Genomic DNA, 19828 nt, shown 5'->3' with positions numbered 1-19828 from the left:
GTGGATTGCATGGAGCTGAGCTGGAGGCAGCGCTGCGGACCGAGTGTCGGGTGAGCTAACTCTGCTGCGCTGTGTGTGTCTCCAGGCGCCCAGCTCCATCACCTCACACAGGTGGGCCTGTCCAGCCGCATGAACGGCTACCCAGCAGGCATCAGGGCGGCTCCCGGCCAGAACGGAGGCCTGAGCTGGAACCTCTACCACACTGACAACTTCTCCAGGCTGGAAGTTGAAAAAGAGGCAGTAAGGGATTTTTCTACTTCCTTTGTAGACTTAGGAATGTTTTCACTTCAAATCGATAAAGAAATATGAAAAGTTTGTCTAATACCTGCTTAAGGGTTATATTATATTTACTAGTATTCAGATTTACTAAAAACATGACTTTTAATAAAATTTGTTTAGTTGGAAATAAAACTTAACAGTTCTCTTTTCTTTTGTAAACTATTTGATGTATAAATATTTGCCGGTTGCCTTCAGTTTCTGTGCTTGTGTGACTTCTTGACCTTCTGTGACCTCCAGATGCACAGGAGTAGAAGTGGGGATCCCACGGCGCCCCCTGCCCACCTGGACACATCAGCGGCGGTGGCGTACCTGTCTTCCCCCCCGCCCCTGGACACGTCGCCCCCCACCCACTCCTCCGCCTCACTCATCAAGGCCATCAGAGAGGAGCTGCTGCGTCTCTCCCAGAAGCAGGCGGCCGTGTCCAGCTACCACAGCTGAAGTTCTGGACACCTGATGATGCTTCCCATGGAAGCTCCTGTAGCGCCACAGCAGAGGAACTGTCCTGCTAAAGTGAAGCGGTGGTTCACCTAATCCTCAGACTCAATACAGGAAAAAAAACAATAGATGAACTGAGAGGAAGGGTTGTGAAATGGGACAAGTGTTTCTGTCTCAATGACCAGGCTGGGATAAATCCAGCCGTTTCCACTGTAGAACCATCATTTCACTGTACTACTTCAGACTCAGTATTCTGTCATGTTTGTATTTTACAATCTTACCTTCACAAACAGAAACACCCCATTTATGGAAGCGTTTAACTGCCAGTGCCTAGAAATAAATCAAGAGCAAAACCTTCTCATTATAATGAGGTGAGTTTTATATCTCATTTATAACAAGAAGGTTTTCTTGTTAGAACAAGAAGAACTTCTTGTTATAAGCAATGCTCTCCTCTGACAGACTGACGTCTTAAAGAGGGATAAATCACCATAAGTTGTTTTTTAAATCTTATTTAAATTAGATACTTTATTTCCAGCTTCTGGTAGTTAAAAGCTTCTGTACTCCATAGTGTCCACTCATCACAACTATGAAGAATTATGTATGTAGTTAAACTGTTTTGAATGATGACGAAACATCAGTGGCATCAAGTCTAACTCTTCTCTAATCCAACATGGTCAAAATTGTGCATACAGGCTCAGACATCCACCACACTCACTGATTTATTAACCAACAGGAGCATTTTAAAGTCTGTTCTCTGATCTGTCTGATTTTGTTTTAGGCAGACCTGTGAAGACGCTGTTGCAGGAAAGATAAACGCATGGATGAGTTTCTGTAGATTTTTAGTTCTATAATCCTGAAAATGTACTTCAGGTGTTAGAAGACTGACTTTGTAACAGTTTTTATATGACTCTGAAGATTCAGGTCTGAGCAGCACTATACCCAGATTTTGGTCTTCCTTCTTCTTTATGCAATCCACTTTGCACCACTGGCAGCAAACAGATCCTCAGCATGATGCTGCCACCACTTTGCTCTACAGTTTTTTCACTTCTTTAGGGTTAAGAGCCTGTATAAGCATTCTTCTTCTCTCCAAAACTAAAGTACTCAGTTATAAAATGTTCTCCGGAAGATTTCTTTGAAGTACATCTGGGTGTCAAATACAGAGCAATGTGGAATCATGACCTCTGACCTTAACTGAGGCAGTGAGAGCTTTAGATTATGTCAAAAAGTTTCTGTGGCCTTTTTTCGCTCAACAGGTGACATTACAATCTGAGAACTGTTTCTTTGAAGGTCTGAACAATGTAAGTCAGTCACATTTTTCAGCCTGTATGCATAATTTTGACTCCTAATTTGATCCTGATTATTGTTGTTTTTAAAACATAACAGGATGAATGTTCCACCAGTCCTTAAAGGAAATAGAAAGTTCAAAATATGCTGTTAAAACCCAGACAGTTAATAATATTTCTGTCCATAATGAGTGGATGTAAACTCTACGACTCCGACCATCAGCAGCTCGTTTTTGTATTTCTGCCATGATTGAGCCTCGCCTGCCTTGACCCTGTGATGTAAACATCAAGCAAGCCTGACAGTGTGGCTTCCATACATGATAATACTGAACATTTCTTCCTCAATTATAAAAACCATTTCTGTTCATTTTGATCATGTTTTTTCATGTTAAAGTTCTATACTGTTTATTTCTGTGTAATATCTAACCGACTGGTATTTAATGGCCTTGGTAGGAACCTGAAACAGTTTTCTGGGCTGGTTTTATGTATACTTGACATATATATTACTGTATGTATTAAGTATTTGGCTGTAACTTGATGCACTGTTTGCAGACTACTCACTGCACCTCTGGTGTTTCAAAAAGAGCGAGTTCAAAAGTCATGAGCTGTAAACTAGGACAGGCAACTTTTCTGTGTTAACTATATATTGGACCATCAGCTTTTATTCTCACAGTATTTAAGGTTTGCTCTGCCTTTTTGTACTGTACTGTACTTTTTTGTCATTTTTTGTGCTTTATAAATTGCCTCATGTGATTATGTTTACTTTATTTGTTTTTTTTAGTTGTTAAAAATCTTACAAGATTGCATTTTTCACAAGCAACGTCCTGACGTGTTCTATCCAGGGGCTGAGGTAATTTATTGAAGTGAAATAAAAGATGGAAATGTGGATTTTGAAGCAGGAGTTGATCTTATGTTTGTGTGTTTCAGCGTTGTGGATTTGACCTGCTGTGATGTTCTTTTTAAAGCTGGTTAAACGGAGCAGAGCAGTCAGCATGTCAACACTGCTGCTGTAAAAAAACGGCTGTTACGTGGAAACGTTTTATTGGAAAGTGCTTGAAAGGCAGGAACATTTCGGTCATTGTGATGTTGCAGCATCTGGTTGCAGCTCCATGTGCGTGCGTCACAAACTGCCGCCACCTTCTGGTTTTGTACCGTAACTACATTTCCTAAATTTTCATTATTTGATTTTTTTTCTCTTTGGAGAATGGATGGATGGATGATTTTTCTTTTTTTAATCAACTTTACATCTGATTCTCGTTGCATGTTCACTGGTTGAATTTTGTGAATGCTGTTATTTAAGAAAAATTCAAAACATAAAAAAATGACTTAATGTGTCAGTGGAGCATATTTAATTCAGAATTACATCTGAGTTAATCCTTTAATTCACTATTTTAGATTCATTACACATAATCATTAATTAGATGATTATGGCTTACAGCTGAAGAAAACTACAAATTGAAACAAGATTTTTTTCAGTAAAAGGATATTTCATGCTTTACTACATGGTCATAGGGAAAACTGTTTATTGTGTTTTACAAAGGAAGAAAAGCCACATAGGTTCATTATTTCTCAACTTATGTCTCTAAGAATGTCATTAGAAAGTTGAGTGGAAGGGAAAAGTGCTAGAAAAAAGTTGAATAATCAAGTAAAGATGGACAACTGACACTCTGTTAAGCCACTCCTGAACCAGAGATGGCAGCAGATCTAGACTGGCATTTAGCAGTTCAAAGTCCTTTTTTTCAGATGAAAATAAAGTTTGGATTTAATTTTGAAATCCAGATTCTGGTCCACTGGGTTTAATCAGGTCTAAAGTTAGAGCAGATGTCAACCAGGAAATTTTAGAGCTCTTCATGTTTCCGTCTGCTGACAAGCTTTATGAATATCCTAATTTTATTTTCCAGCAGTACTATAGTGCTGACCCACAAGGTTAAATGTACCGATATCTGTTTTAATCACCATGGAAACAGCAGTAAACTGACATAACCTGAACCACACAGAGAATCATTGGGTTGTGGACAGAAGAGTCAAAAATCCAGATAACCAAGTAACCCGGGCTTCCTGAACGCCTCAGCAGAACCAAAATCCCATCATGCAAAGCAGCTTATTTTGAGTGTTCACGAGTCATTAGCTATCATCAAATTAAGAAAATTAAGCACTTATCCAGTGTTGTATAAAGTACTGAAATCTCAGAGTCAAGTAAAAGTACAAGTACCTCTCCAAAATATGACTTTGGTAAAAGTCCAAGTCACTGACTGAAATGTTACTTGAGTTAAAGTCTTAAAGTATCTGAAACTTCTTGTACTTAAGTATGGAAATTACTGTAAAAATGGATGTACTCAAGTAATGTAATGAAAAGTACAAGTAAAAAGTAAAACAAGGCAAATGCAGTTTGAATGACATTTTTTATATTTTGGTAAACTTGTCAAATACACTTAAAATAATGTACCCAACCAAGTGCAGGCAAAATGAAACCTGCTAATAGATATACCTGCAGGCATCATTTAGTTAAGAAAATTAGGTGCTTTACCTATAGCACAAGGTTAACTTAACCTGCTTTACAACTGAACCAGCTTCTTAGTAAACCCTCCAGGACAGAAAATATAAAGTTTTTGTAAGCCTTAAGTTTTCCCTTCAAGTAAGGTCAGTGCTGAAAATGAGAAAAATAAATAGTACAGAAAATGCGGCCAACATGAAGAAAAAGATCTGTTACGATTACTTCACAAATCAGTGAATCAGTCAATGCTACAGTCAGTAGGTGGTGCACACAACTGGTCATTATGCAAAAGAAAAAAGAATTGGGAGGGAAATGCAGCTTATTGGTATCTGTAAACCTGGTTTTGAACTTGCATGCCTTTCCTATATTCGTTAAATTTAGTCTAAATTGCTATCGCTATGGTTTCTGTCCCCCCTTGAACAGAGGAGTCTAGGTAGCCTGCTACAGTCAACATTAGGCCTAAGCTAAATACACCACGTATGGAACTGAAACAATGCCAAACAAAGTTCATTTATGGTCAAGATTTCACAATACAGTAGTGCCTAGTGACCAAACTATAGTTACTGAAACAGGAGGATTATAACCATTTCATAAGACGTTACCTCGATGGTAGGGTGACCAGACGTCCTCTTTTTCCCGGACATGTCCTACTTTTCAGACCTAAAAATCGTCCGGGATTTTGGTCAACTGCCTCAAAACACATTACATAGCTTACAGTGCATTGTGATTACATTGCCACTCTGTTTCACTACTCCATTCCAGGTTTCTTTATATGGCAAATTAATCACGCCCTTCTCCCCAAATCCAATCACGTTGCATTATGTGTGCCAGTGTGTGTAGGAAAAGTAAAGATAACACCCCCCCTATCCCCCCCTCTCATCAAAGCCTAAATTGAGGTATTCAGCTGGATAATGTTCAGGTTGGCACCTTAACACTTACTTGTCAACCTCTCTGGATGTCCACTCAAGGCATCACAACACCAAATTATTATTTTCTTTGCAGTTGTGAAACGTTTAAAACTTCCCATATTATTTCATTCCTCATAAATCATTTGCTTACTTAAACAAGCCACTCTAAAGAGAAAACTGTTCTCTGAATTTAGAAAACTAAAACTACATCAAAATCTTGCCTTATGCGATGATAATGACTTCTCTACTGTCAGACAGACCACAAAACAATCCTCACTCCCTCCTTGCATGAACTTCCTCTCACCTACTTTTCTTTCCAGCTTTTAGATAATTCATTATTTTTCATTTTGTTTACTAAATCATTTATTTATTTATCTATACTCTATATCTTCAAAATCTTCTTTTTATTTTCTTTCTGTATTTGGTTGCTTAAGAGGAAAGGAGATCGGGCTTTTTCTGTTGTTGCTCCTCTTCTATGGAACAATCTACTTTTCCAAATTAGATCTGCCCACAGCCTGGATCATTTTAAATCGCTTCTTAAAACTCATTTTTATTCCTTGGCATTTAATTGAACTAGTGTTTTGATTCTCTGTTTTTATTCATTTGTGTTATTGTCATTCTTGTGCAGCACTTTGGTGCAGTTTTATGCCTGTTTTTAAAGTGCTATATAAATAAATTTGACATTGCTTTTTTCTTATAACTCCTACCTGAGCTCCTCCCTGCTCTGCTGCCTGATCTGCTTCACTCTTCTTGCTCTCCTGTTTTATCCTAACTTTTCTGATTGCCTTATTCTCTCTTTTTAGCTCCTCCATCCACATTTCTAACTCGCCCATTCCTTCACTACTCATATTTTTTTGATTTGATTTTTGTTTTCTGTCGTACTTCATCCTATAACTCAGTCAGTGTTTTTGAGTGTTTAATTGGCCCTGAAAGTTATATTTTTCTATCAATTTATTTAAATTCTTTACTGAGTTAGGGTTTTGTCTTTCCATAAACTTCCAGTCCTTACACTGGAGTTTATCTTTCGGTGTTAATTTGCTATTCCCTTTTCCCATTTTGAGCAATTTCGTCAATTTCGTTCCAGTCTTAAAAACACATAGGGTGGACTCTAAAAGACTGGATAAATTCTTAGCAGGACGGTGATCAATCCCCTGTTGTGGTAATTCCCTCTTCAACCTTTTCAGGTGGGAAATTCTTGCCTACATGCATCCACCAGAGGTTCACCGTTTGCACTCCTGCCATTTGGTATGAGGACAAATACCTAGTGGTATTTAACCCTCCTGTTATGTTCGTTTCTAGGGTACAGCAAAAATGTTCGTGGGTCAATTTGACCCAGGGAGTGTTTAATCATGCAATAGTGTCAGAAACCAAAAAATTCCTCCAAAACATTTTTGTATCTGATTATTAACTCCAATACTAACCATTTCAATCAATATTTGTGCAATGATGTTTTATTATTTCTCAGAAATTAAGGATCAATGACGACAACCTGCTCATTTACTCATTTGGACATAAAAAATGGAATTTAGATTTTTAATGTCCACTGAAAAAAACCTAGACACAAAAAAACAATAATTTCCTTGAAGTTGACCTTTGGTAAATTATTTTATATTATACTTTTTTTTTTTACCAAAGGGTGATCTTTATAATTGAACTTGAGACACACATACTGTTCTGGGTCAAATTGACCCGCTGATTAAAATCAAGATAAATGAGTCATGCAGAGAGTATTTATGTTTTCATCCACTTCTGCTGAGTGTCACTCAGAGTGGGTGGAGTTTGTCCACAGGAACAGAAAAGGTTCCCGTCAAAGGTTGTGTGAACACCTGCTTTCTCGCAGTTTCCTAGTGAAGTAAAGAGAATAGTGAGAAAGTGGGCTTGTGTGTGTCGATATGTGCATGTGTGTGTGTGGTTGCGTGTGTTTGTGTGTGAGTGTGTGTGTGGTGAAATATGGTTCATAACTGCTAGGAAACATATAGAATTGGACATTTTAAAATCTTTTTTTGCACTTTAACCTGACTGCCGGGTCAAATTGACCCGAACAGTATCGATGTAAAAAGTAGACCTAGGGTTTGGTACAAATGTGTAACATGAATAAATTTTCAACTTATGTCTAGAGTGCACCTATTAAGACAAATAGAAAACGTTTCATGCAAAAAAAATGCTTCTATTTTTTTTTTTTAATTTGTAAATTTTAAAACGGGTCAATTTGACCCAGAACATAACAGGAGGGTTAAATTCCTCCAAGTACTCTCACACTCACACACACACTTGGTATTACGGGTTTTTCAGTTTACGCGGACTCCGCCGTCCTTCTGTTACGGATTTTTCAGTCCCAATCAGTGCCTAGGATTCATGGGGTTTTACACCCCAAAGACCCTCAATCGTTCGCTCACTTTTTAATTTAAACGCTACTCACTTGTCCCCCCTTCACGGACGTCCCGTCAGCCGTTGGTTTCCAGCAGGCGGGTCGGAGACACAGTCCTGGAAAAGATGTGAGACTCCTAGGGGCCTGCTGTGGCCACGGTCTTCTGATGTCCGTCTCTCCCGCTGGAAACCGCAGGCGTATCGGACTCCGGCTTCGAAGGAGCAATTTATCCATCCATCCATCTTCTTCCGCTTATCCAGGGTCAGGTCGCGGGGGTAGCAGCTTCAGAAGGGAGGCCCAGACTTCCCTCTCCCCGGCCACTTCTTCCAGCTCTTCCGGGGGAATCCCGAGGCGTTCCCAGGCCAGCTGAGAGACATAGTCCCTCCAGCGTGTCCTGGGTCTTCCCCGGGGCCTCCTCCCGGTAGGACGTGCCCGGAACACCTCACCAGGGAGGCGTCCAGGAGGCATCCTGACCAGATGCCCGAGCCACCTCAACTGGCTCCTCTCGATGTGAAGGAGCAGCGGCTCTACTCTGAGTCCCTCCTGGATGACTGAGCTTCTCACCCTATCTCTAAGGGAGAGCCCAGCCACCCTACAGAGAAAACCCATTTCTGCCGCTTGTATCCGCGATCTCGTTCTTTCGGTCATGACCCAAAGCTCATGACCATAGATGAGGGTGGGAACGTAGATCGACCGGTAAATCGAGAGCTTCGCTTTTTGGCTCAGCTCTCTCTTCACCACGACGGACCGGTACAGGCCCGCTTGACTGCAGACGCTGCGCCAATCCGCCTGTCGATCTCCCGCTCCCTTCTTCCCCCATTCGTGAACAAGATCCCGAGATACTTGAACTCCTCCACTTGGGGCAGGACAAACCCCCTGACACGGGGAAGGCACTCTACCCTTTTCCGGCTCAAGACCATGGCCTCGGATTTGGAGGCACTGATCCCCATCCCGGCCGCTTCACACTCGGCTGCGAACCGCTCCAGCGAGAGCTGCAGATCACGATCTGATGAAGCCAAAAGGACCACATCGTCTGCGAAAAGCAGAGACGAGATCCTAAGGCCACCAAAACGGATCCCCTCAACACCTTGGCTGCGCCTAGAAATTCTGTCCATGAAAGTAATGAACAGAATCGGTGACAAAGCTCAGCCCTGGCGGAGTCCAACTCTCACCGGAAACGAGCCCGACTTACTGCCGGCAATGCGGACCAGACTCTGACATCGGTCATACAGGGACCTGACAGCCCGTATCAAAGGGCCCGGTACCCCATACTCCCGGAGAAGCCCTCACAGGGCTCCCCGAGGGACACGGTCGAACGCCTTCTCCAAGTCCACAAAACACATGTAGACTAGTTGGGCGAACTCCCATGCACCCTCCAGGACCCTGCAGGGTGTAGAGCTGGTCCAGTGTTCCACGACCAGGACGAAAACCACACTGCTCTTCCTGAATCCGAGGTTCGACTGTCTGACGGATAGTTTCCAGCAGGCGGGTCGGAGACACAGTCCTGGAAAGGATCTGTGAGACTCCTAGGAACCTGCGGTGGTCACGGTCTTCTGATGTCCGTTCCTCCCTCTGGAAGCCGCAGATTTCTGCCTCTGCTCTCAAGCTTCATCTGAGTCTTACCCTGCTTTTGTGGTCGTTATTTAATGTTATTTCGAAATTAAAATATCCAGGGTGGCACCCAATACCTCAAAGTCCCTGATTGGTACATTTTGATGAACGTTCTCCCAATTGTCTGAAATATATTTGATTTCTCTTCTTTAGTTTCTTCTACCGGGGTCTGATTCTTTGTTTTGTCCATCTTTTCTTTGTCTTGTGGCTCAGCCTTTGAATTTTCTTCCCTGGCTTTAAGTCTGTCCATCTTTAATTTCAGTCCAGCAATTTCTTGATTGAGCTCTTTGTTCACCTTGCCAATCCAGTACAACTGTTGTGATTTCTCTTTCATTGAATTGTTAAAAAATTTCTTATCTACCATTGTTCCCCATTTTACCTTCCTATTATGGGTTGACAAGGCTTTGCTTTCTGATTGTAGTTGTTCAATTGTCCCTTTAGCCTCGTCCAATTCACTATTCAAAGTGCTGAATTGTTGCTTCAAATAATCATTTGTACTGGCCAGCCTTTCATTTTCTGCCTGCCAGTTATCTTTTTTCCTGGCAGTCAGTCGCTCAATTTTCAGCCTCAGATCTTCAACAGTTTTCTGAAGCTGCTTGTTGTCTTTTGCAAGCTTCCGGCAGCTCTTCTCCAAACTGTCCACGTTCTCCAGCAATACATTTTGTCCCGCCATCGTTGAGTTTTGTTTGAGATTGAAGACTGCAAATGAATTTCTCTGTGGAATCTGGGAATATAAAGACAGGCGCCTGTGATGTCACAGACAGGATGAGTGACATCACAGCTTCACTCAAAGCCACAAGAAGTCTGTTGGGTTTAACTTTATTCGTAGACACACTGTATAACGACAGAGTTATGCCTCATTTGTTCTGCCTCAAGAAAAAACAAATACAGATAAACATATTCAAGATAAAGAAAAAGCTAAGGGTTCATTTAAAGCAATACAGATTTCAATTGTTTTATTTTCTGTAGCTCTTTTTCTGTCATCTTCATGTCGAATCTTCACATTCAAAGACAAACTCCCAGGATTTTCTGGTTTTTATTCATTTTTATTTTTCACAGATTGTGAGAACATCCCACCTTTAAATGGCTTGTTTTCCGGTAGAGAAGAGACATTTAAAAAAAAAATTAAAGATAGGCAACAAGATTCTATGAAACAGTGTCATTGTTTTTAATGTTTTATACTTGTGCATATGTATTAATTGTTTTTATCTTGTAACCAGGTTGCTATGTATTGCAAAGTTTTTGCTCAGGTCCCTCTTGAAAATGAGATCTAGATCTCAACGGGGTTTACCTGATTAAATAAAGGAATATGAATTACACCCATTGAGTAAATATGAATGCAGCAGCGCCCTCTGCTGTTTGACAAAGGTTAAAAAAAACCCCAAAAACTACTTGCCGCATGTTTACGTTTATTAAGTGTTATGTCACCGAATATCTTACAAAACTCAAACTCTTATGCATCACGTATCCCTCCACGCTTAATCAATGTTTATTATGAGTTTCACTTTTTAGTGAAATCAACTTTTTGGAGATATTTTTGCTGTAAAGTAGGTTTGGTAGTTACCACAAACAGCCAGCAGGTGGCAGCAGATTATGGAGTGCTGCTCTGGCTGTATGCTAGCAGGACGGCCTGCTGAAGGTAACTGGTTTAGTTTTCTTAAAACGGCAGCCTTAAAGTTAAATATTTAATTGTATGAATCAGTATTAGTAATAAAATATAATGACTACATGGCTGGGTATAAAATCTACGAATACTTACGGTGAAAACCACATTTTTGTTGTTGCCTGAAACAAGCTACTATTTCTCTGCAAAATAAAACCTAAATTTAGAAAATCCGTGACTATTATCTGTAGTAAGATATGGGTCTGGTTTCAGGCTGAAAGTGGACTTCCTTCTTCACTTCTGTTTCATCCCATCACTGGACTTCAAGCAGCTGAAGGCCCGTCAAATCTCGTTAAATTGCCTCCACAGGGGGCGGCTCTCTGCAAGCCAGAAGGTATTAAACTCCACTGGTAGCGTTTATTTTATTCCTCTTACACAAAATGTCGATTTTCTTTTTATTTGGTGAATCAAAAGCCACTAAAATAGCACCCTTAATTATTCCTTATTCCAGCTTTTTCCATGTTTAAAGCCAAACTTCTAATCAATTCCACTTTACGTGTAGCTTGTCGCCAAGTTATCACTATAAGGTTTTCTACATGTTTTGTTTTGCTGCTGTAAATTTATTCTTGATTTTAAAAAAATCTACCCTGCTAAAACAAGCTGCACATGCGTGTGTGCTGACGTCACATAAGGCAACGTCTCTTAATTCTACATTTTTGGGTTCGTTTTGTTTCTTATATTTACTCACTTGTTTTTAACTGAATTCCTGCTTTATGGTGTTTATTTGTGTTGTGATTGTCAGCAGCAAAATGTTTGAAATGTGAGGAAAATTTGGCAAAAATAAAACAAAGTTAAATTTGTCTTTATTGTTCTTTTGTAAATTTATGTATTTTATGAAATTTGACGATATTAAACGGCTTTATAAACACAACCGTGCATGTACAGTATATTCAGTTCGTTATGCATGAATTATGGCATCAGTGCAGCAGCTCATAGTTCCTCCACTGCAAAATGTGCTGGCCAGTCAAGTGCATGATCACAAAAGCAGGTCATGGTACTTTTGTCAGTATGGTCAGGTACGTTTTCTGTGGCATTTTTTCCTTCCACTCAATTTCCCATCCATACGCTGGGCTGCAAACATCTGGCTTCTTTAACAATGAGATTTGTGGCTATTTTTTAGACAATATTACAACATTTCTGCATTCAAATCATTGAGTTGATTAGTTTCATGAAACATTGAAGTTTTCATTCATTCTAAGCCACAATCATCATCAACTCCAACTGTAACCAAACACATCACCTTTTTTTACAACCAGGCTGTTAAAAAGCCAATCTGCTGTCATCACTGTACTATTTTATGGATTTTCTATAATCTAATGAGCTTTGACATCTTTATTGGTTTTTGCTTTTTTAAACTGTTGCATAAATGCATCAGTCATGTATCACCTGAGCTGTTAGAAGCATCACAAATCATGACTAAAGTAGTTTTTCACAGGACAACCGTTGGACAGACTGACTTCTCTACCAGGAGTTTGGAATCGATTATCATCTGATTTTAAGACCATAACTGACATTAAAATTATCATTTCAAAGGTTAAGAATTGACTAAACATTAACCAGAATTGAACTTGTATTTAAACATTGTAATAGTTTTAAGCACATTGTTTTATATCTCTTTTCTCATCCTTCATCAACTGTTAAAGGGACCATTTTTGCAAATTAGCTGTGTATTCAGACATTAGATTATTTTGATCTATTGTTTTGTATCTGACCCTATCAAATAAACAATATTACATTGTTACACTACAGAAATAATACAAATAAAAGCTTAAATGTGTCTGTGTGATGAATGTATGTTTTTCACTCTCCTGTTTCCTGCAGAGTTTTGTCCTTCTCTGTGGGGTCGGCACCTCCACCCCTCTTCCTGAGACATAATCCCGTCTGCATGTCGTCCAGCAACAACAGGAGCACCCAGGAGTTAATCTGGATCACGATGGTAATTACCGCCTGGGTGTCCGGCCCGTAAGCGGGTAAGGGAGGAGTCAGAGCGGCGCCTCTGCCCACTGACCTTGGAGAGAAGCGATGAGGGGAGGGAGGAGAGGAGCCGAAGGAGGCAGATCGCGGCGCTAGCTCCCTGACAGAGTCCTGACTCTTTCTCTCTGTTTCTCCAGCTGCTCTCGCTTTCAGGGAGAAAGATAGGATCAGCGTGACGGAAAGCCTTTGACGGATGACAGGAGAGGATTTCTTTCTCTCCGCTGCGACCTCGGCACAGATTGAGGAAGGAGCCGACCACCGCATTGCCATTCACTGTGAGTGCATGTGTGTTTATGTGAGGGAGGTGTTGCAATGAGAGGCGCAGCGCAAGAATTTCTGGGATGAGTTTCTCAATCAGACGCTTTGCTTTGGTAACCAGGCTCTCCTGGGGCTGACTGCACTTGATGCAGTCTGACTGCTGACGTCTTGGAGTTGTTTACATCCCAGGTACTGTTCCTTTAACTAGACTGCCAGGAAAAAGGAGCATTTCTTTGACAGCCTATTGGTGGATGGATGCATTTGTTGCGGTGGTGTTGCTGGAGGAGGATGTGGTTCTCCTTGTTTACCACTGGAGCTTTTTGCTATTATGCAATTCTCTTGCATATCATCCAGGATATGTTCAAGGCTGCAGCATTGGCTGGTTGGCTGCAACACACTGCAGCATCCAGGCGTCTTCTGCAGTATGTAGCTTAGGAGCCAACTGGTACTGGTTCCACTGTTTAAAGCCTCTTTGCTGTCAGTCACTGGGGATGTTTGCAGCTTGAAAAGAGGTAAAGATATGCACTTTGAAGAGAATAAAATATATTAAAAGCAACATTTAGGTGGGTAAAATGGAAAGAAAACAACAAAAAATAAGGGGAAGCCACAATTAAGAGTAATGTTTTCAGTCCTGATTTTAGTAAGCTAACAGTTTAGACATGTTTCAGGTTTTCACATAGTTTGTTCCACTACTGAGAAACACATAAACTCCCAGTGTTTATGCACCACTGGCTAAGAAGTTAGTAGCGTTAACCCTAAAGCAGTAACTGTAGATATTAGGTAGCTAATGTGCTAATCTAACAACTCAAAGTTTACAAAACAAGTAAAATAGCGCTTTAGATTTTATATGTATAAATTAAAGGGCAACTTAGTGCGATAAACGTTTTCAAAGTTAGCTAAAGAACTAAAGAAACTAAAGAAATACATTAGCTCTGCTGTTAGCTGATTGGTGTATTAGCGGAAGTGCGGATTCTCCTTGTTTGATTCTGGTTCTGGTGAGAGGTGATCTCTCGTTTAGCATCTTAGAGATGATGATTCATTTTCACGGTGTTGGTCAGGACTCAGGCACCCTTATTATGATTTATATGTATAATTTGTTGTACTTGAATGTTAAATTTTATGTCTTTAGGAGTTCATTACAACATTTATGTTAGTTTCCAGACTCAAGTTGAGTTCTTCTATTTGTGGGACCAAAACCAATGACTTCTGTTTTTTCCACTCTGATCCGTCTTCTGATGCGTATTATGGACAGACTAAGTCACTGACTCTAACGGAGTGTGGTTATGTTTTAATACTAAAATATAAAGTTTTGTGTTATCAGTGTAAAAGATGTTTTAGGACTGATTCTGTCTGATTATCTGATTCTGAATAAAAGTGGCCCTAGAATACAGCCTTGAGGAACCCTACATGTAATCTTTGTCTTATTTGCATCAAAAAGCAGCTCTGAGAACACAGAAGGATTAGATATATTAAGATGTTTGTCATTTAAAGCTGTTCCTGTCATTTGGTTAGAAACCTCACTAGAAAGCTCTGAAAATCTGATTTTTTAAATCAAATTGAGAACATTTGTTGGTAAGCTACCATGTCAGTGATCTTTGCCGGGTTTTAAACTCCTTCCAGTTATCCAGGTTATCCTTGCTCTGTAATTGGGTCATTTTCTAGTTTTGCTGTGTCACACCGGCTGCAGGAAACACAGCCGGTGTGTTTCCCGCAGTCGGTGGAAACACACCAGGGATGCTTGGATGTTTCTCTCTTTGTGGGAGCAGAAGACAGCGTCTGCCTGACGCAGAGCCAGCCTAAATCAGCTGCTTTGGATGCACAGTGACACTGTGGCCGTCGGGTCAGGTAGCTCCGGCTCACACTCACCCGTCTCCTGTTTCCATCGGGCCTCAAGGTCAAAGAAGCAGATCATCTGTTTCTCCTCCCTTCCTACCAGGCTCCACTGTAATCAGAGGACACAGAGTGATATTGTGTCCTGTGCTGCACTGAGTAGGAGGTAACACTCATGTGATGCATAAAGGGGGAGGTGAATAGCTGTCATTCATGACCAAGTGACCATTTGCTCAGCAGCTGCCCTCTGACTTCAGACACTGATCCTGCCTGTCAGCTGCTGCCAGTCGTCTCCAAACCGTTGCCCCCACCCCGTTCCCAGAGGACGGGACATGATAAACATGTTTATTCTACCTTAAGAGCAGCCTGGTTCAAAGTTCAAAGCAGAGCTGCTGCCTCTTCACTTTGATTTAGATGAAAACTAGAATGTTTTCAGTACGTTTCAACCAACTTTTTCTGCAATGCAGACGTTTATTTGTAGTGAGAAAATTTCCTGCTGTGCCACAGCTGCTCTCTGCAAACAAACACTTTTTTCTACAGGATTATCCCGCAGATCATCTCCTGCTCCTGCTTTAAGGGTAGACAGCAACACAAATAACGATTCTAGGTGTACACCAACCGTTAAATCGACCCCACTCTCTTTAGTTTTGGGAGATCGGCTGATGCTTACTTGAGAAACCGATCTTATCTACTGAAAATCAGCCACTGTCCCCGTTTGCTCTGCTGTGAGTGAGAGCTGACTGACAGCCCGCCCACTTCGTCACGCCTGTACGTGCGTGGGTAACAACAATCACCCCATTGTCGCTAACTAATTGACTTTGTTGCTATATTTAGCAACTTTTCAGACAAAGAAAATCAGTCAATCAGCCAATATTTAAAATCTGCAATCAATGACTCTCTAAGCCATGTTCATATAGATCTCTTCTCATCTTTAAAGGTGACCTACTACACAAAATTCACATTTTGTGTAATTTTGGTTTCCACTGCTTCCAAAAACAACCCGAGCGCTTAAGAATAACCTACCAGCTTTTTTTGACAATACGTTTTTTTTACCATTTAAAAAATCGTCTGAATGTAACATCACAAATCAGCAGGCACAGCTCGTCTCCTAGCAACTCCATCCCATTACCTAGCAACCAAACTTAGCTCCAGCATATTTGGTCAGCTGGTTTTCCTGCTGTATGCACTGTACAATGGCTGCTGGAAAAGACAAGTGTTTTGTTGTTGATTCACCATTCAGAAAATTAAACAGCCACAGGCCGGATAATAACTTCCTGAACACAGAAACACAACCAGTGACATTTATTTAGCCACTTTATTTAAAAATAAACTCCCGCCTGTGACTGACTGATATAAAGATCACGTTTTGCTGAGCATTTTGCTGCTGCTGTTTGCTTCCTGTTCCTACTGATGAGGGAGATGCAGTAGAGCTGACCTCATCAGCAGACATCAGCGTAATGAGAAAGGCTGCTGCGCTCAGCATCCAGCGAAGGACAAGTGGGTGAAAAGACGACCAGGGAAGCAAAGTTTCAGGAACCCATGAAGGAAATAACGTCTTTATTGAAAAGTTGCGATAGGAATGTAGCTCCACATTCAAAAATCTGTTGTTTACAGTACAGTCACTTTGTAATTCAGGTGAACACTTTATTTTATTTATTAAAATCTGATTCTTTAGAAAGAGCAATGAGAAATTCAAGCAGTAAATGAGTTTAGATCAACACAGATCTAATAAGCCAGGCAATTCTGATTAATTAGTTACTTTTTCACCTTTTTTTTTTATTTCTATTCTTAGACATGTTTTTAGGAGAGTTTGTGAAGAAGGGTTGAAGGACTCTTTAGAGCTTAAAAGTTTTAAGGACACACACAGAAATAAAAGTAGGAGCACTCAGAATTATGAATACATGACTTAAATTGCACAATAACTACAGGAATGTGTAATTAAAATATGCCAGGAATTACAATAAAGCATAGATATAAAATCAAACAATTTAAAACATTTTGAAACACAAAAAACATCATATTTTTGTGTTGCTGTTTGTAAAGTTATATAGTCAGGCATCAACAGTAACAATTTGTTTTTTTTATAGCTGTAATAAGTTATAAAAGTGGGGGTTTATTTTTCAAAGTCATATTTTCACCATGGTAATCATTGATTTATTAATGTCACAGTTTTAAACTAAACATTTAATTAGTAAGTTAAATATTAAGTTAGCAAGCTAAATAAGATAATATTTAATTTACAAACACAATTCTTAGCTTTTAAGTAAGCTAAATATTTTTTTAAAATTTGCTTCAAACTATATATGCAGTTAGGAAGCTAAATATTTAGTTAGCAAGTTAAATAATCTAAATATTTAATTTGAATATGTGCTAACCAAATATTTAGATTATTTAGCTTACTAACTTAATATTGAGCTTGAAGCTAAATAACATTTGGACAATTTATTGGTCAACTGGAAAAATACCAAAATGTAACTGTTTACATCACAGAGAATCTGCTGCTCTGCTGAACTCAAAGCAGTTTGGCTGGAAAAGTGGGTTAAAATTTGACCCGATTAATGCATGAAGATACTTTCTCTATAAATGAGACATCCTGTAGCAGTCTGCTAAGTATTGAATATATGTCGGTAATCCTGTCTGCTAGTGGTTCCCTGTGCCGTTTAATGTTATTACTCAGATTCAATGGAGTAGTTTGTGTTGATTTTTCTGAATGTCTGGATTACTTCGGTTTACACTGACATCATCTGTTTTCTCCGCTGTAACTTCCAAAGGATGGGTGGAAGGAAAACTCAGGGAAGTTGATTCATCCTTCCCCTCTGTTAGTCTGTCGTGATGCTCTTCCGGCGCTGGAGGAGTTGAGTCAGGAGCGCCGGACTGGCTCCTGATGATTGAGAACGGTTCTGAACGTAGATCAGGCTCTGGGGGGCACGCTGTAGGTGGGTCGATGTTTGATTGTGAGCGGACATATGGTCTCCATCTGACATCTGTATCAGGTTTCTAACCATGTCACGTCCACCGGTACAACCAGCAGAGCAGCTACACAAGCTAAAACCATTAGCAGCGTCAGTGGCTTCATGTAGAACCACATATGAGAGCAGTTATGCATGTCAGTAAAACTAAACTGAACAAGAACTTTTCTATTGAAGCAAAGCACACACTGCAAAAACACCAAACCTTTCCAAGTATTTTTTATGTCTTATTTCTAGTGCAAATATCTAAGTACACTTAAAACAAGCCAAAACTAACTTGCAACTGTCTTTTCAGCAAGATATGAGTTTGTTTCAAGTACATAATTCCTTATTATTGATGAAAAAAATACTACTTCCAAATTTACTTATAACAGGAAAATGTCCACGTTATAAGTGAAATAATCTGCCAATGGAATTAGTATTTTTCATCAGTATGAAGGAATTATTTACTTAAAACCAGCTCCTATATTTTGATGATGAGTTACTTTTTAGTTAGTTTTGTCTTAATTCAAATGCACTAAGATATTTGCAATAGAAACGAGACAGAAATACCTGGTTAGATTGTTTTTTGCAGTGCATGTGCTGTGATTTGGTGAGCAGCCATGAATGTTGGTAGATCTCAGATGTGATGATTCTGTTTTCCAGTGAATCTGTGTTTTTGTTTATCACACTAACTTGTTACAGATGTGGGCGACATTTGATTAGACAGATGCTAAACTGGAGCGAAGATGAAAAATGTGACTCTTTGGAGGAAAATTAAACACTGACAAAATAATCCATCTGGCCGGGCTGGTGGATGTTTTTCACGTCGTATTTTAAATTCATAACAGACTGAGCCATTCAGCATCATTATACAGTTGGTAGATCTTGACAAAGAACTGTCTGTTTCGGATTTCTGACCAGATCTGATGGGAAACTGATGATATCTCAGGTTCCTGGAGCTGTGGTGACTGACTGTGAAGCTTCAGGGTCTAAAGATTGATTTCTAATGCTAAAATCCAGATAAAACGAGACCTCAAACAAATTCTTGTTATTTTCAAGTCATTTATAACCGATTGTTGTGAACTTTGCTCATAAATTAAGCAATGATGGGTCCAGGTAGGACGGTATGTGTTTACCATTTCACACAGTCAAAACTTTACATCAATAAGTTGGGCTATTTACTGGGTTCATTTTCCTGTTCATCATGCGATGCATTCATTTATAAATGGCACTTTCCAAATAAATACTTAGTTTGAAAACTAAATATTTATTTTTTTAACCAACTAAATTATTTTCTCAGAGCTAGCTAAGTATTTAGCTTCAAAATGTTTGCTGAATAGCTTACTCCCCATACATTCTCCAGCCACTCTAACTCATCACTATTTAAAGGATGACAGATAAATGAATGGGTTTGTGCATAAAGCAGCGAAGCAGAGAGCAAAGCGCTGCGACTCGCGGGGCGAAGAGGTCGAAAACATGAGACGGCATCTCTGAAGTGCGAAGAACTGAAGGAGCAAGTTGGACACAACAACACTAACACAGGCCAGGGGTCGGCGGGGGAAGGGCAGGAGGTCAGATACGGAGGGCAGATCTTCATAAATAGATGCAACACACATTCAGACGTGACACATTCATGCACAAAGATGGAGACAAACCGGGCGGAGGTTTTCTGGGCTTCACCTGTTCCTCTGCTTCTGCTCCCAAACTCACGGGAATCAGCTGTCACACAAGCGGCATGGCAACCAGGAGAGACTCCAGTCTGGAACGATTATCC

At 40.0% G+C, this 19828-nt stretch overlaps 2 protein-coding genes across 33 annotated transcripts in view; both read left to right on the top strand.

Annotated features, from left to right (window-relative positions):
• The window catches only part of LOC114159618 (UPF0606 protein KIAA1549), a 37946-nt gene extending 35054 nt beyond the window's left edge, over positions 1 to 2892 (top strand). For all 3 annotated transcript variants that reach the window (XM_028041634.1, XM_028041628.1, XM_028041619.1), the window contains 2 exons: positions 86 to 240; positions 517 to 2892. In XM_028041634.1, coding sequence (XP_027897435.1) covers positions 86 to 240; positions 517 to 717 — 356 coding nt within the window. In that variant the 3' untranslated portion in view covers positions 718 to 2892. The remainder of the gene's footprint in view (positions 1 to 85; positions 241 to 516) is intronic.
• Positions 2893 to 12961: 10069 nt separating this feature from the next.
• The window catches only part of mical3a (microtubule associated monooxygenase, calponin and LIM domain containing 3a), a 95712-nt gene continuing 88845 nt past the window's right edge, over positions 12962 to 19828 (top strand). For 21 of the 30 annotated variants that reach the window (XM_028043573.1, XM_028043697.1, XM_028043616.1 and 18 more), the window contains exon 1: positions 13056 to 13290. The gene's annotated coding sequence lies outside the window, so the exon portion shown is untranslated. Of the gene's footprint in view, positions 12978 to 13054; positions 13291 to 19828 lie in introns of those variants that run through there. The other 9 variants (XM_028043771.1, XM_028043781.1, XM_028043763.1 and 6 more) reach the window with 5 other exon arrangements.

Source organism: Xiphophorus couchianus, chromosome 2 (genome assembly GCF_001444195.1).
Source record: "Xiphophorus couchianus chromosome 2, X_couchianus-1.0, whole genome shotgun sequence".
NCBI lineage: Eukaryota > Metazoa > Chordata > Actinopteri > Cyprinodontiformes > Poeciliidae > Xiphophorus > Xiphophorus couchianus.
Note: the sequence above shows the minus strand (reverse complement) of the source record. Positions and strands in the feature narration are given on the sequence as shown.